At 42.5% G+C, this 18369-nt stretch overlaps 1 protein-coding gene across 2 annotated transcripts in view; it reads right to left on the minus strand.

Moving 5' to 3' along the window:
- The window catches only part of LOC118399142 (oxysterol-binding protein-related protein 10-like), a 138446-nt gene that overhangs the window by 43366 nt on the left and 76711 nt on the right, over positions 1-18369 (minus strand). For both annotated transcript variants that reach the window (XR_004828774.2, XM_035794966.2), the window contains exon 5: positions 13484-13672. Coding sequence is in view for 1 of the 2 variants with exons in the window: in XM_035794966.2 (XP_035650859.2) it covers positions 13484-13672 (189 nt within the window). In the remaining variant the exon portion in view is untranslated. The remainder of the gene's footprint in view (positions 1-13483; positions 13673-18369) is intronic.

Below are 18369 nucleotides of genomic sequence, written 5' to 3' on the forward strand. Positions count from 1 at the left end.
TATTTGTCACATACACATGGTTAGCAGATGTTAATGCGAGGGTAGCGAAATGCTTGTGCTTCTAGTTCCGACAATGCAGTAATAACCAACGAGTAATCTAGCTAACAATTCCAAAACTACTACCGTATCCACATAAGTGTAAAGGGATAAATAATATGTACATAAAGATATATGAATGAGTGATGGTACAGAGCGGCATAGGCAAGATACAGTAGATGGTATTGAGTGCAGTATATACATATGAGATGAGTATGTAAACAAAGTGGCATAGTTAAAGTGGCTAGTGATACATGTATTACATAAAGATGCAGTAGATGATATAGAGTACAGTATATACGTATACATATGAGATAAATAATGTAGGGTATGTAAACATTATATTAAGTAGCATTGTTTAAAGTGGCTAGTGATATATTTTACATCAATTCCCATCAATTCCCATTATTAAAGTGGCTGGAGTTGAGTCAGTGTGTTGGCAGCAGCCACTCAATGTTAGTGGTGGCTGTTTAACAGTCTGATGGCCTTGAGATAGAAGCTGTTTTTCAGTCTCTCGGTCCCTGCTTTGATGCACCTGTACTGACCTCGCCTTCTGGACGATAGCGGGGTGAACAGGCAGTGGCTCGGGTGGTTGTTGTCCTTGATGATCTTTATGGCCTTCCTGTGACATCGGGTGGTGTAGGTGTCCTGGAGGGCAGGTAGTTTCCCCCCGGTGATGCGTTGTGCAGACCTCACTACCCTCTGGAGAGCCTTACGGGTTGTGGGTGGAGCAGTTGCCGTACCAGGCGGTGATACAGCCCGACAGGATGCTCTCGAAGTTTGTGAGTGATTCTGGTGACAAGCCTAATTTCTTCAGCCTCCTGAGGTTGAAGAGGCGCTGCTGCTGTCTGTGTGGGTGGACCAATTCAGTTTGTCTGTGATGTGTACGCCGAGGAACTTAAAACTTACTACCCTCTCCACTACTGTTCCATCGATGTGGATAGGGGGGTGTTCCCTCTGCTGTTTCCTGAAGTCCACAATCATCTCCTTAGTTTTGTTGACGTTGAGTGTGAGGTTATTTTCCTGACACCACACTCCGAGGGCCCTCACCTCCTCCCTGTAGGCCGTCTCGTCATTGTTGGTAATCAAGCCTACCACTGTTGTGTTGTACGCAAACTTGATGATTGAGTTGGAGGCGTGCGTGGCCACGCAGTCGTGGGTGAACAGGGAGTACAGGAGAGGGCTCAGAACGCACCCTTGTGGGGCCCCAATGTTGAGGATTAGCGGGGTGGAGATGTTGTTACCTACCCTCACCACCTGGGGGCGGCCCGTCAGGAAGTCCAGTACCCAGTTGCACAGGGCGGGGTCGAGACCCAGGGTCTCGAGTTTGATGACGAGTTTGGAGGGTACTATGGTGTTAAATGATGAGCTGTAGTCGATGAACAGCATTCTCACATAGGTATTCCTCTTGTCCAGATAGGTTAGGGCAGTGTGCAGTGTGGTTGAGATTGCATCGTCTGTGGACCTATTTGGGCGGTAAGCAAATTGGAGTGGGTCTAGGGTGTCAGGTAGGGTGGAGGTGATATGGTCCTTGACTAGTCTCTCAAAGCACTTCATGATGACGGAAGTGAGTGCTACGGGGCGGTAGTCGTTTAGCTCAGTTACTGAATAGATGATTGTGGAATTGAGGAATACATCTTCTGCATCTACTTCTCTCCCCATGTTACATTTGAGTTTCTGTGGGAACGGCTACAGCTGTGCAAACTCCCTGAGAAACAGATGCACTGACCTCACTGTGACCCTGAGAATGCCAGGGCAGCAGACAACAAACTTTACCTTGGGAAATCTCTCACTCAAAAAAAGGAGGCTACGAATCAGCCTAGTGTATTTCTATTAGCATTGCTACATGCTTGGGAAAAAAAACTTGCCAGAATATGCTGGATGTTGCTAAATAACTAGCTAATTGACATTCTGTGTGAATGAAGCGACCACCGCCTCGGTAAGTCGAAAATGTGTTAACTTCATATTTTAATAACTATTCCTTTAATATGAATCATTCCTTATGAATTGAGTAAAATAAATGTGTTTTGACTAAATTACTGAAGAACTCAAAAAGGTACTATGATTATCTCCATGCGTCATAGATTCATCATTTGGGGTTGGATCCTTGTATGACTCACCTCCGGGAGGCTGAAAACGACATGAAAAGCCTGTAAGCCACAGTGCCAATTCTAGCTAGCAGCTTACTCGTCACTATTACTCTTGTTTACATGTACAGTATATACATTACATTCAGAAAGTATTCACACCACTTGACTTTTTCCACATTTTAGTTTTAGTTTTTTTACAGCCTGAATTTAAAATGAATTAAATTGAGAAAAAGGACTTCAGTCAATAAGTATTCAACCCCTTTGATATGGCAAAAGTCTAAATTAGTTCAGGAGTAAACATGTCAAATAATACTTTGTAAAGGTCCCTCAGTTGAGGAGTGAATTTCAAAACACGAAGTCCAGGGACGTTCTCCAATGCCTCGCAAAAAGAAGGGCACCTATTAGTAGATGGATGCAACATTTAAAAAGCAGACACCGAATATCCCTTTGAGGACGGTGAAGTTCTCACTACAAAGATACAGGCATCATTCCTAATTCAGTTGCCGGATAGTACGGATACGACTCAGGGATGTCACCATGAGGCCAATGGTGATAGGAGAAAACTGAGGATGGACCAACAACATTATAGTTACTCCACAATACTAACCTAAATGACAAGAGGGAAAAGAAGAAAGCCTGTACAGAATAACAAATATTCCTAAACATGCATCCTGTTTGCAATAAGGCACTAAAGTAAAACTACTACAAATGTGACAAAGAAAATAAATGTCCTAAATACAAAACGGTATGTTTGGGGCAAATCCACCACATCACTGAGTACCACTCTTCAAATATTCAAACATGGTGGTGGCTGCATCATGTTATGGCTATGCTTGTCAATGGATTTTCATGTGCACTGTGTGCAAAGCTGTTAGAAACTTACCCAGAAAGACTCAACTGTAATCGCTGCCAAAGGTGATTCTAACATGTATCGACTCAGGGGTGTGAATACTTTCATTTTCAATACATTTGCAAACATTTCTAAAAAACGGTTTTCACTTTGTCATTATGGGATATTATGTGTACATGGGAGAAGAAAAAAATCTTATGTAATCAATTTTGAATTCAGTCGAACTCAACAAAATGTGGAATATGTCAAAGGGTATGAACACTTTCTGAAGGCACTGTATTACCACTAGTATATTACCATACGTATCTATATTCCTGCTACCAGTCACTTTCCACCCCTGTTTACATGTACTGTACATTACCAGTCAAAGGTTTGGACACACCTACTAATTAATTCAAGGGTTTTTCTTGTACTATTGTCCACATAGTAGAAAAATAGTGAAGACATCAAAACTATGAAATGACACAAAATAAAGTGTTAAACACAGCAAAATATATTTTATATTTGAGATTCTTCAAAGTAGCCACCCTTTGTCTTGTTCAGTTAATTAATATTCCAACACACAAACACACAGCAGCCCACTCTTCAATGGCACATCCGTTGTTTTGCTGACTGACAGATTCAGTGAGAGCCATCACAGCCAGGGGTATATTTGTGGTACTTCCATTAATGCGGAATACGTAGCTAATCAAACTACAATACAAACAGAAGAAATGAGTTGTTATTGATAGGACTACCCTCTGATGATATTTTTTATCGTCAAGAGATTTTGTACATCAAACACTACAATTAAATCAGTGACTAAATGCTTTTCCATTGGGACTGCACTGCAATGTTACGTTCTCCTTCAAAAACACAAACAACTGTTACCGGACTGACCCCCAACAGGTCCGTCCGTATGTGACTGAAGTAGCTGCAGCTCAGTGGATCAGTCCACAACTCTCATCCATCCCACCATTCAGACAGAGGCCCTGTGTCCTATCATGAGGAGTCAGACCTGATTTTCACTAGGCTTAACATGGGCTTAGTGTGTAGAGCCCCACGCCATGGGCAGCACATACACATCTTTTTGTTGTTAAGTTTCAGTCCTCAGACAGCTGTGGTGTTTTACATAGAAACACCTCTGGAGAGAGAGGTGGAAGGAGAGAGGGATGGAAGAAGAGAGAGATGGAAGGAAGGAAGGAAAGAGATGGAAGGAAGGAAGGAGAGAGAGATGGAAGGAAGGAAGGAAGGAAAGAGAGAGATGGATGGAAGGAAGGAAAGAGAGAGAGATGGAAGGAGAGAGAGATGGAAAGAGAGAGAGATGGAAGGAAGGAAAGAAAGATGGAAGGAAGGAAAGAGAGAGATGGAAGGAAGGAAGGAAGGAAAGAGAGAGAGATGGAAGGAAAGAGAGAGAGATGGAAGGAAGGAAGGAAAGAGAGAGAGATGGAAGGAAGGAAAGAGAGAGAGCTGGAAGGAAGGAAAGAGAGAGAGCTGGAAGGAAGGAAGGAAAGAGAGAGATGGAAGGAAGGAAGGAAAGAGAGAGAGATGGAAGGAAGGAAGGAAAGAGAGAGAGATGGAAGGAAGGAAGGAAAGAGAGAGAGATGGAAGGAAGGAAGGAAAGAGAGAGAGATGGAAGGAAAGAGAGAGATGGAAGGAAGGAAAGAGAGCGAGATGGAAGGAAGGAAAGAGAGCGAGATGGAAGGAAAGAGAGAGAGATGGAAGGAAGGAAAGAGAGCGAGATGGAAGGAAAGAAAGAGAGCGAGATGGAAGGAAAGAGTGAGAGAGAGGGAAGGAAAGAAAGAGGGAATAGTAAGAGAGAGAAAAAAAAGGAGAAAAAGCGATGTAGCCCAGGGTCATCAAGCCTAAGAGTATTTCCTACAGAGCCCAATACAGTACGCTGCAGTAGAATCTAAAAACAAATCCCTCTCAGGTGGCAGATGTGAGACTTCACACTCACGGTTGATTGAACACAACCTCGACTTAGAGAGAGAAAGAGACAGACAGCCCATCAGTAGAGATAGCCTGACTGAATTAGGCCACAGTCTCCCTCTGTCAGGGACCAGCCTCCTTTACTGGAAAATTGTCACGAGCTTGAACATCCTTCAAACGATGACACACACCCTGACGAATCCCAGTGAGTTCTATTATTTTGATATATATATATATATATATATATATATATATATATATATATATATATATATATATATATATATATATATATATATATATATATATATATATATATATATATATGCTTTGTATACACATTACATCCACTTGTCTTAAGACTCCAGAGCAAAGGAATAGAGGGTCCACAGAGAGTGGACAAACTAAAATAGCTTGGTTCAAAATGGCAGCCAGTATGGAGGTAGACACTAGGCAGAGATAAACTGCCTCCCCTCATTTCCCACTGGAGAGACAATGAGTATAGAAATAGCCTGACCTGACTGAACCTTTGAGCCGTGGATGTCTAAATGCCCAGCGGTGCTGCTCTATTCACTGGGTCCAGGCGTCTGATGGGTTCACATCAGCCAGTTGTGACAGGCAGCACTGCTGGAGTCATGTGGTCTAGTTTCTGAGCTGGTCGGATGGTGATGGAACCTGCGAGTGAAAGGCAACAGCATGATGGCAGCACTCCCAGTGTTCACATGGAGGATGTGATGGATTTCAACAGGGGGTGTTGGGTTTGGGTTTTGACACCCAGTGAGTGTTGGTGTGCTGTGTTTCCATTCGACTGAGCAGAGGTTTGATCATGTGGAGATTCACTGGGGTGTGAAATATTACAGCCTGAGTCTCCTACTATACAACCCACAAATTCACAACTACTCACTACCTGTTAAGTTCATGTTTTCAGTATCCTTATACTTCTGCCACTACGGCGCAGTCACTCTGTTATTAGTACGCCTGGTGGTAGCCTCACTGTGGATGGACCTGGTCTGAGTACAATGGCAACCATGTTTTGTGAAAATACGTTTTAGTAAACTTTGTTAAACTGGAACCTAGTTGTTGTGTCATTTTAAGTTAATTAATAGCCATCCTCTGCTACCAAAGTTAACTGCAATGTGCCACCTCACTTCGACAAGAGGTCGTATGAAAGTTGGAATCTGGACACAGGTTACTAATCTGGACGAGAAAAAGCAAGCACTTGCGATGTTATTATCGCCCGAGGGACGAGCGAGAGATACAGCACTGGAAATATCCGTGGAGGATTTAAACAAGGATGACGGTGTGAGAACGTTGATCAGAGCACTGGATTCTGTGTGTCTTAAAGAAGAGAAAGACTGTTTTTCTTATTTTGTTGCATTACAACCTGTAATTTAAATTGATTTTATTTGGATTTAACATAATGGACATACACAAAATAGTCCAAATTGGTGAAGTGGAAAAAAAAGTATTTATTTGAAACATAAAAATGGTGCGTGCATACGTATTCACCCCCTTTCCTATGAAGCCCCTAAATAAGATCTGGTGCAAACAATTACCTTCAGAAGTCACATTATTAGTGAAATAAAAGTCCACCTATGTGCAATCTAAGTGTCACATGATCTCAGTATTTATGAACCTGTTCTGAAAGGCCTCAGAGTCTGCAACACCACTAAGCAAGCGGCACCATGAAGACCAAGGAGCTCTCCAAACAGGTCAGGGACAAATAAGGGTTGAGTTATAAAAAATATCAGAAACGTTTAATATCCCACATAGCCCCATTAAGTCCATTATTAAAAAATGGAAAGAATATGGCACCACAACAAACCTGCCAAGAGAGGACCGCCCACCAAAACTCACAGACCAGACAAGGAGGGCATTAATCAGAGAGGCAGCAAAGATACCAAAGATAACCCTGAAGGAGCTGCAAAGCTCCACATCAGAGATTGAAGAAAATAAATAATCAATCACATTTGGTGTTCGCCAAAAGGCATGTGGGAGACTCCCCAAATATATGGAAGAAGGTACTCTGGTCAGATGAGACTAAAATTTAGCTTTTTAGCCATCAAGGAAAACACTATGTCTGGCGCAAACCCAACACCTCTCATCACCCCGAGAACACCATCCCAAAAGTGAAGCATGGTGGTGACAGCACCATGCTGTGGGGGATGTTTTTCATTGGCAGGGCCTGGGAAACTGGTCAGAATTGAAGGAATGGTGGACGGTGCTAAATACAGAGACATTCTTGAGGGAAACCTGTTTCAATCTTCCAGAGATTTGAGACTGGGACGGAGGTTCACCTTCCAGCAGGATAATGACCCTAAGCATACTACTAAAGCAACACTCGAGTGGTTTAAGAGGAAACATTTAAATGTCTTGGAATGGCCTAGTCAAAGCCCAGACCTCAATCCAATTGAGAATCTGTGGTATGACTTAAAGATTGCTGAAAGATTAAATAGTTACAAAGCATTGTATACAGCACAGAACCCATCCAACTTGAAGGAGCTGGAGCGGTTTTGCCTTGAAGAATGGGCAAAAATCCCAGTGGCTAGATGTACCAAGCTTATAGAGAAGAAACATGTAGCTGTAATTGCTGCAAAAGGTGGCTCTACGACGTATTGACTTTGGGGGGGTGAATAGTTATGCACATCCTGTTTTTTAGTCTTATTTCTTGTTTGTTTCACAATAAAAAAGATGTTTTATCTTCAAAGTGGTAGTTATTCTAATTCCAGGTTGTAAGGCAACAAAATAGGAAAAATGCCAAGGGGGGGTGAATACTTTCGCAAGCCACTGTATCCCCGTACTATTAAGCAAAGCTTCCCTCAAGAAGTCAGGGGCTGTACTAGACATAAACAATGACAAGGCAGTGATGTTTAAACAACCAGTGACCCTTGAACTTACTACCTCAGGCCACTATTGCGTAAACATTTTTGACAAAGGCATTACAGGAGTCTATGTAAAAAATGTGATTCTGATGGAAACAGAGCACATGCAGATTCTGACAGAGAACATGAGAACAATTTTAAAAACGTCACAAACAGTTTGGACATGCTACAGTTGACAGAGTTCAGAAATGACTCAGCAGTTCTAGGAATAATGATGAGTGTATTTCCATTCTACGGCAGATATTTAACAGTGTTGAGACATGCCAGACCAGCTTTTGGTTTGCCACTGGCTTCCAAGTACGAGGAAACAGTAGCTGTAGATCTACATGAGAGAGTACCACACGCTGTGTCCTTCCACATGATTGACCAAATCATATGCCTCAGTGCTGGAAGCATTGTGAATACAAAGAAGCCCAGAGAAATCGTCAAGCACTTCATTCATTCATTCCTGGATAAGTGTGCAAGGCCCGCCCCAGAAATTGTACAGTTACAATGGAGGAGAATTCAATAATAATGAAATAAGAGAAATGGCTGAGAAATTCAACATGGAAGTAAAGCCAACTGCTGCATACAGTCCACAGAGAAATGGACTTCTGGAGAGACATAATCAAACACTCACAGAAAGTGAAGCAAGACAATGGATGTGACTGGAAAACAGCCCTAGATTGGAGCTTTGATGTCAAAAAAACTCAATGCACAATGTTCATGGTTATACAGCCCACAACAACTAGTGTTGGGGTAGAACCCTAATCTTCCCTCTGTACTTGTTGACAAGCCACCAAAACTAGAAGGGAACAATGTGAGTGCATGGATGGGACAGCACCTTTCAGCACTACATGCAGCGAGAAAAGCATTCACTGAAGGAGAGAGTGTTCAGAGAGAATTCTGCTCTACGTAAAACAGCGCCGACCCACCGATGAGAAGTACGAGACTGAAAACAAAGTGTACTACAAACGAGTTGACTGTCAAGAGTGCAAAGGACGGTGTGGTGATATTTGTGAGTCACGGAGGCACCATTGTCAGGGTGCATCACTCAAGATTGCGGAAAGTAAATGATCAACAAGACGGAGGGGCTGTTGCTGAGAATCAGCCTCCTAATGTAAATGACAAAAAGGACAAATTAACAGACACAAATCTACCAGATGTCGCATCCAATGATATGGACACTGAAACAGGAAATGGAGCAGAGACCTTCAACCATGACACAGGTAATACTGTTGAGCGTTCAAATGAGGAAAACATTCAACAGCAGCCACGTGTAAAGACAACATGGTTGTTTCAATCTGAAAACTGGACAAACTGTTAAATACATGGACAGAGGAAGTGGTATTCCACACGCAGCAACCGTCATTGGACGAGCAGGAAAAGCCAAAAGGAAAACACCAGAACTGGTACAACTTGCAGTACTCTGAACCAGCTACACTTTCTGGTACAACAGGGTCAGCTGACCTGTCACTTGTAGATAATCTCAGAATTGAGCCAATGGAAAATCAAGAAAATCAGAATGACATTCAAAATTATGTACTTAAAACAAAGGACATGTCATTTGACTCAGCTAAACTAGATGAGCTCAGTAATTGGAGGAAAAATGTTGGCCAAAAATGCGCCTCAACAAGGTGGGTATGTACCCTTAAAGAATCATTAACTGGAATAGTGCCAAAAGCACGTCTAGTGACTAGAGGTTTCGAGGAGCTGGCTGCTAAACAACTCCCAAACGACTCATCTAGTGGCTAGAGGTTTAGAGGAGCTGGCTGCTAAACAACTCCCAAACGACTCATCTAGTGGCTAGAGGTTTCGAGGAGCTGGCTGCTAAACAACTCCCAAACGACTCATCTAGTGGCTAGAGGTTTAGAGGAGCTGGCTGCTAAACAACTCCCAAACGACTCATCTAGTGGCTAGAGGTTTAGAGGAGCTGGCTGCTAAACAACTCCCAAACGACTCATCTAGTGGCTAGAGGTTTAGAGGAGCTGGCTGCTAAACAACTCCCAAAAGACTCACCGACATGCGCCTCAGTGATCTGCCAGAAAAAATGGACACTTCATTCCATAGACATCAAATCTGCATTTTTGCAGGGAACAGAGCTGTCAAGGGACATTCACATCCGAGTGCCGCCTGAAGCTACGAGCGAAGGAACACTGTGGAAACTAAAAAAAAAAGTGTGTGCATGGCCTGGCAGATGAATCACTCTACTGGTACAACAAAGTGCAGAGTACAGGTGGGAAAACGGTGGATTCTGCCATCTTCTATTGGCTTGATCGGTTTTCCATTGGTTCAATTCTGAGTTTATCTACAAGTGATGTTGTTAAACTGGAACTGGTGTCATTTTAAGTTAACAACTACTACCTCTACAACTTTACCAAGCCCCTGGGAGGGAGGGGATGTAAATCAGGTCATGGAAAAAAGGGTAATGTAACAAGGCTCATTTTGGGCAGAATGCAGGTTAGCACAAGCTTGAAACAGCATAGAGAAAAGAAAGATAACCCAGTTTCCTATAATCCAAGTCCAAATTCAGAGATGGCCCCAAATGAGTGTTTGGGTTATTTAACAGTCAAACCATCTGCTTGATATTTACTCAAATCACTCTGGGTTCATTTCAGGTGACAAGTCTACTTTCCAAATGGTGAGAAATGTTGCCACTCCTGAAGTCGTTTTTCTTATCAAAAGCGTCACGAAAATGTGTACTTCTTCCAAGAATGTCAATAACCTGGCACATCACAGTGTTGTTTGAAGTAGAAAAATGCATTCATTGAAGAAAAATACCAGAGCTATAGTTTCATGGGGAGCCTGGTAAAATGTCTCCATATTCCTTAGCGGAGTCCTTGTGGTGTTAGGTGATCCAATTCCTCAGTTTTGATTACACACCATTCTTCTAGCCGGTGTACTTTTCACCTTATGCCCTTTTAGAGTTCCATGTTTCAGAGAACCTGGACAAAGCCAACTTGTTCCAGAAGCAGAACCTCAAAAGAGAGCAGCCTTTGTTGTTGGCTCCCATACCTGTGCATTGATACAGTGTCCGGTAGCTACAGCAGGAATAATGAGTTCTGACCATCATGTCCTTTATCCAGAACGGGCAAAAAATGTTGTTATTCGTGCCATGTAGAGCCATCAGTAAAATGAAATAACATTTTATTTGTCACATGAGCTGAATACAACAGGTGTAGACCTTACAGTGAAATGCTTACTTACAAGCCCTTTAACCAACAATGCAGTTTTAAGACAAAATACCTTACAAAAATAAGAAAAAAAATTTAAGAGCAGCAGTAAAATAACAATAGCGAGACTATATACAGTACCGGTACAGAGTCAATGTATGGGGGCACCGGTTAGACGAGGTAATATGTACAGTACATGTACAGTACATAATGTGACTATGCATAGATAATAACAGGGAGTAGCAGCAGTGTAAAAGAAGCGGGTGGGGGCAATGCAAATAGTCTGGGTGGCCATTTGATTAGATGTTCAGGAGTCTTATGGCTTGAGGGTAGAAGCTGTTAAGAAGCCTCATGGACCTAGACTTGGCGCCCCGGTACCGCTTGCTCTGCGGTAGCAGAGAGAACAGTCTATGACTATGGTAGCTGGAGTCTGACAATTTTTAGGGCATTCCTCTGACATCGCCTGGTATAGAGGTCCTGGATGGCAGGAAGCTAGGCTTTAGATGTACAGTAACTAATGGAACTAATGTTCAGCCCGTTACCCATTCCTGGAAGGCAATGTCCGACAGAGGCAATGGTACAGCACACAAGTGTGTCCACTGCCAATACTCCATATACCAGGCCTCAAAGACAACTCTAATCTGCACCAGCTTCGGTTGCTGACGGTGTCTAAAGCTGTATACAGCCAAATATTTCGCAGGTTGACGTTTATTGTCATGAGTCTTGTCCTGGAGGCAGAACTGAGCAATTTCCCCTTAGATAGGCCAGCAGCAAAGACAAAATGGGTTATATTGTAAAAGTTCATGATTTATTTTTTTTTTTTAGCTTTTTAGTCTTCATTTAAGGTTAGGGTTAGACATTAGGGTTTAGCAGTGTGGTTAAGGTTAGGGTTCAAAAATCAGATTTGAGGACTTTGTGGCTGTGCCAGCTAGTGACAACTACACATATCTGGCTCCAGAACAAGATTCATGACGAAAAATGCTAACCTGCGAATATTTCAGGGAAAATACATAATAATAATGAACAAAAATAGGCCTACTTTTTTCAAAGCTTAGAGGAAAAACAGTTTATCCCTGATGGTTAGAAGAATACACGGTCATCACTTGGAGAATGATTTCCATCAGCTGAAAATGTATTCAAGTCATCTTATCTATATAATTCAGCAGACAAGTACACAGCCCACTGACAATAGCAGGAACAAGACTAGACCTCTAGGACTAACTAAACAAAAGTTGTGAATGAGGCGACTGCTCAGCTAAAAGTGTCAGACAATCGTGATTCCATCAAGTTCTTATCTGCTGTCTCTGGCCTATAGTACAGTATAGCGTCATCTTTTTCAATAAATCCCGATAAGCAACTGCAGACAGGCTATACAGAAAGGTTACAAAATCAGTCGTTATAAAGGCAAAGCTTACATTTATGAATGAATGCATGTGAGCAATAGCCTGCTTAACCCAGATTGCTGCGCTCACAGTGTGTTCAGTCTGGTTTTAACCTCTATGGGATCGGTGATCCTATACTGGGACGGTTGTTGCTAACGTGTGCTAATGTGACTAGAATGACGTTGTACGTAACACCCAACTTTCCAGAAAGCTTCCATTCTTGTTATTGTAACAGAAGTGTCCAATTTCTGTTGGCCTGGTATGATTCCCAATCAGAAGCAGCTGTTTAGCGTCGTCTCTGATTGGGGATCATATTTCGGCAGCCATTTCCCCACTGTGTTTTGTGGGATCTTGTTTATGTGTAGTTGCCTGTGAGCACAGCTGAAAGCATAGCTTCACGTTTCATTTGTTTAAAAAAAAAATGTTTTGTGCCGTTTCACGAAATAAAAGATGTGGAACCCATATCACGCTGCGCCTTGGTCCGAATGTTATTTCGACGGTTGTGACACTGATCAGTTTTGGAGGAAGAATTCAAAAGGGCAGTTTCAGTCTCAAAATGTTTATGCAAATCAATGCCAAATTATTCAGTTGGTTATTTAACCATTTTAGCAGAAACTGGAGTTACTGCTATAATGCCCCTACGGAATGTAGACCATAAAGACACACCACCTCTCTCTAGTTCAGACTTCACTCCATAGGTACAACATTAGCTTGCCTATTAGCTAGATATCCCTTTTGTCGCATGCCATGTTAAGCAGTATGGATGTATACAGAGAAATGCAAAGCCAGATCAAGCTACAGACATAGAGAGCAGTGCAGTCAATGTTGATCGGGTCAAACGCCCAGGCCCAAAAATATTTTATGAACTCACTGCACCAACGGCCCACCAGAGGGTCGGCAGAAACACTGAATGCATAGGACATGGGATAGAGTGCAGTATTGAAACAAGAGTGTGTTGGGGTCAATGTTGCGGTCAACTTGAAATGACTGGGTCATGTACTTTGAACAGAAATATTCCATAATGTGGAAATAGTTCATTTAAAAATCCAAACTCCATGACTCCAATCTGGCTGGAATTGGGATGAATTTGGCAGACAGTCTGCCTAGCGTCTACAACAATGAATAATCAATGAATCCATGATGATGTCATCAGAGAGGGACAGTTCCTGGTTCCACCCACCTCTTTGACCTCCAGCAGTCTGCCAGGATACTGGTTTTTGGCCCGTCGGGCAGCGGCTGGAGACTTGTGGTGGGTGATGGTCACGATGTTGCTGGGTGTGCCCAAACCCGCCAAGTGCCTCTGGGTACCAGGCGAAGAGGAGGCTGGCAGGAGGGAGACACTACGGGACCGACCGGAAGATGATGAGCCCTAAGAGAGAAAGACAAAACAAATAGAGGAGGGATATGTGAAGTGCCAAATATTCAACTACTTCCTACTTCTACTTTCATCGAACATTCACCTGTATCCTATGAACTGAGAGTCAAACCAGAAACCAGAAAAGGAGTTTAGCCTTCTTGAATAAGCTTGGGTACTGTATGAAAGTCATGTTGAAACCAGTGCCTGACGAAAGGCAGCAAACCGAAGACAGTGCCTTGTTGTTTCCTTAAAAGGTCCACATTTCAGTCGTATGAAGAGAACCATGACTAACCCTTAGCCTGGGCCTCTTGTTATCACAAACCCCCAAACAAAACTAGAGCAAACGCTTCCACCTCTCCAGTGAAGTTAACTCCTAAATTCAGGGTACTTCCCTCCTGACAAGAGCCAAGAAGTTACAGAGGTGAACGACCAGTTAAAAGAGAGTTAAGAAGCTATCAACGGAACTTAAAGAGTGGACCTTTGCCTTTTGTTTTCTTTATAGCTCACACCATCAAAATCAAATTCAGTTAGCTCCTTCCCTCCCTCTCTCTACATCTCCCTGCCCTCTCTATAATAAATAGCTGCCATGTCTCTCAGTCGGAACTCGTCATCACCCTCAATCAAAACAACCTGGATACCACAGAGGACTAGGCACAGCCAAGAGAGAGCAGTAAAGATAAATACATGAATCAAATAAACGACTCTGTCCCTGAGCACTGCAAACCTGAGGAGAAACAACTCAGCTTCAGTTTTAGAACTGGCAACTCTCGCTCCCAGGACCTCAGAGCCCTGAATAGTCACAAACGGACAAGGGCACAATGTGACAGGAAAGTACAGGACATAATCTACAGTGCATTCAGAAAGTATTCAGACCCCTTCACATTTCCACATTTTGTTACAGTACAACATTATTCTAAAATTGATTTTATTATTTTTTATCACCAATCTACACACAATACCTCAGAATGACAAAGTGAAAACAGTTTTTCTTTTTTTACATTTTTGCAAATGTATTAATAAAAAATAAAAAGCAGAAATAGCTTATTTCCCTAAGTATTCGGATCCTTTGCATTGAGACTCGAAATTGAGCTCATGTGCATCCTATTTTCATTTATCATCCTTGAGCTGTTTCTACAACCTGATTGGAGTCCACTTGTGGTAAGATCAATTGATTGGTCCCCCTTTGACAGTGCATGTCAGAGCAAAAACCAAGCCGTGAGATCGAAGGAATTGTCCGTAGAGCTCCGAGACAAGATTGTGCTGAGCAACAGATCTGAGGAAGGGTAACAAAAAATGTCTGCAGCATTGAAGGTCCCCAAGAACACAGTGGCCTCAATCATTCTTAAAATTTACCAAGAACCCAAGTTCTTCTGTGGAGATGGGAGAACCTTCCAGAAGGACAACCATTTCTGTAGCACTCCACCAATCAGGCTTTTATGGTAGAGTGGTCAGACGGAAGCCACTCCTCAGTAAAAGGCACATGACAACCCGCTTGGAGTTTGCAAAAAGGCACCCAAAGGACTCTCAGACCGTGAGAAACAAGATTCTATGGTCTGATGAAACCAAGATTGATACTCTTTGGCAAAGCATCACATCTGGAGGAAAACTGGCACCATCCCTACGGTGATGCATGGTGGTGGCAGCATCATGCTGTGGGGATATTTTTCAGCGGTAGGGACTGGGAGACTCGTCAGGATCAAGGGAAAGATGAACGGAGGAAAGTACAAAGAGATCCTTGATGAAAACTTGCTCCAGAGTGCTCAGGACCTCAGACTGGGGCAAAGGTTCACCATCCAACAGGACAACGACCCTAAGCACCCAGCCAAGACAACGCAGGAGTGGCTTCGGGGAAAAGTCTCTGAATGTCCTTAAGTGGTCCAGCCACAGCCCAGACTTGGAACCCGATCGAACATCGCTGGAGAGACCTGAAAATAGCTGTGCAGCGACGCTCCCCATCCAACCTGACAGAGCTTGAGAGGATCTGCAGAGAAGAACTCCCCAAATACAGGTATGCCAAGCTTGTAGCATCATACCCAAGAAGACAAGGCTGTAATCTCTGCCAAAGGTGCTTCAACAAAGTAATCAGTAAAGGGTCTGAATACTTAAGTGATATTTTAGTATTTCTCTTTATACATTTGCAAACATTTCGACCAACCTTTTTTTGCTTTGTCATTATTGGATATTGTGTGTAGATTGATGAGGAAAAACAGCAATTTAATCAATTTTATTGATGCATTTGAATTTAGAAAATGCTCTGTTATTAAAATAAATAAATGTTTTGCTCCATGAAGTAATCCAATAATGTGTACAAATCTTCTCTCATTGATTGAGACAGTTGGGTCCACCTAAAAGTGCCGCATGTCACTCACCTGTCACGCTCAATGAGAGAGGATTTGAAATAGACAAGACGGCAGTGTACACATAAACGGAGCATTTTCAAAATTCAAACAAACCACCTGCAACTGGACACTGATATTTTAGAAGATACATGTTAGGCCGAATCGAGAACAAATATAGTATCGCCAAGTTAAGGTTAGTCGAAGATTCTCTGTGCTACACCAAACAGTACCCTTCATGTAACAGCAAATGGACCATCACATTAGCCCATTACAATCTGCTAGCTCGGCTAACTTATGAATACAGCAAATATTATTCAAGCTTGTGAACTAAAGGTACTTGGTTCTACTTTTCTGTAGATACAGAAAGAAAAACATGACTTTTCTCATAAAGGTACAAAAAACAGTATACTAATGAAACTCTCCAATTTCTGCATTCCATTAGGTCTCCAATTGGGGACTGTTAAATATTTATCCCCCTTGCTTAATGCATTTCCCTAGTAAGAAACAATTGAGTGAATAAATCTACATATACTCTATACATAATGCAGTCACTCTCCACGTACTGCAACCTCAACAGTATTTCACCAAGCTCCCTTCCCCCCCATCCCAACTGGCAGGTCTCCCCCTCACAGGTGTGCCCTTACTGCGTGGGTCGACTTGGCCCTCAATAATGGAACATGGGGCAGGAGACGGTATCAAAAAGATAGAAATCATCTACTGTAATGTATCTATAGTGGGGCTCTGCTGAGCCTGTTAAGAGGCACCTGAAAAAGGGACTGATACCAAATACCTGCCTGAGCACACCACTCATGCATCAAACGCAATGATATGCTGGGGGGGCCTGCAGAGAAATAAGTCTACAAAGAGCCAGGATGAGAGGAATTTCAAACCTCAATGAGATTTATTCTAAAATACGGTAGCATCCTTTCTTCCACTGCAGTGTGGTAGAAAACGTAGCCTCCGGCAATATAAGAGATGCCTTTCTTCCTTACATGAACCAACTACAGTACAATGAAAGTCATTGTCATTGAAAAAGGGTTGCTCTTTGTAACTGGTGACTGACTCATTGAAAGAAATGGTATGAAATAGGGCTGTGGTGGTCATGAAATGTTGTCAGCCAGTGATTGTCAAGCAAATAACTGCCGGTCTCACGGTAATCGGCCATTAATTAACATAAACATATTTAGCATCAACACATCTACATTTTTTTTAAAGTATATAAATCCAATTTAATTTAGCCTACACCGTCACAATAAATCCATTATTTATTTTAGACGGGTCTAAAGAAACATGATATGAAGAAAATTCTGTCTATTTCAGAAGAACAGAATAGCTTACTCAGTGTTAGGCCCTGATCTGGCTATGGGATACACTAGTTCATTTATCAGAAAAGATTTGCTTAAAATTCCTTGGAATTATGTTATATTATTTTAGAGTATGAAAAATACAATTGAACATAGCTGAATAAAATAGAAAGGATATGGGCGCAACGGTGCTAGAGGCGTTACTACAGACCCGGGTTCATTCCCGGGCTGTGCCACAACTGGCCGTGGCCGGGAGTTCCATAGGAAGGCGCACAATTGGCCCAGCGTTGTCCGGGTTAGGGGCGGGTTTGGCCAGGGGGGCTATACTTGACTCACCACGCTCTAGCGACTCCTTGTGGCAGGCCGGGTGCCTGCAGGCTGACCCAGGTCACCAGTCGAACGGTGTTTCCTCCGACACATTGGTGCGGCTGGTTTCCGGGTTAAGCTGGTGTGTGCTAAGGAGCGCGGATAGGTGGGTCACGTTTCGGAGGACGCATGACACCACCGTCGCCTGTCCTGAGCCAGTTGGGGAGTTTCAGCGATGAGACAAGATCGAAATTGGGATGAAAAAAGGGGTGTAAAATACACATTTCAAATCATCATTTGATTTTCACCATGCAGCCTTAGAATGTATAAAAAATCAAAACATAATATGTGTGAAATGTGGTTTTATTCAGAATGGACCATTATCATGCACCTATCTCGGAACATGGGTAGAGAAAAAAAAATGCTGCCTATGCACTTAAATAGCAAATGGATGATGCTTTTCCCGTGGTTCATTGTCATGCCAGCCAGGTATGCTATACTCCTGTTGTAAAGAGAAGCAATTTACTTAACTTCTATTGGATCGCTGTCCCTAAACCAGGACAATTATTGCTCAATATGCAATAATGTGACTAGAATGACAATGTAAACAACAGCCAACTTTCCAGGACATAGACATGTCTTATAACTGGCAGAAAGCTTAAATGATTGTTCATCTAACTGCAGTGTCCAATTTACAGTAGCTATTTCAGCAAAAAGAATATCAAGCTATTGTTTGAGGCGAGTGCACAACAACAAAACA

This window comes from Oncorhynchus keta, chromosome 20 (assembly GCF_023373465.1).
Source record: "Oncorhynchus keta strain PuntledgeMale-10-30-2019 chromosome 20, Oket_V2, whole genome shotgun sequence".
NCBI classification, from domain to species: Eukaryota; Metazoa; Chordata; class Actinopteri; order Salmoniformes; family Salmonidae; genus Oncorhynchus; species Oncorhynchus keta.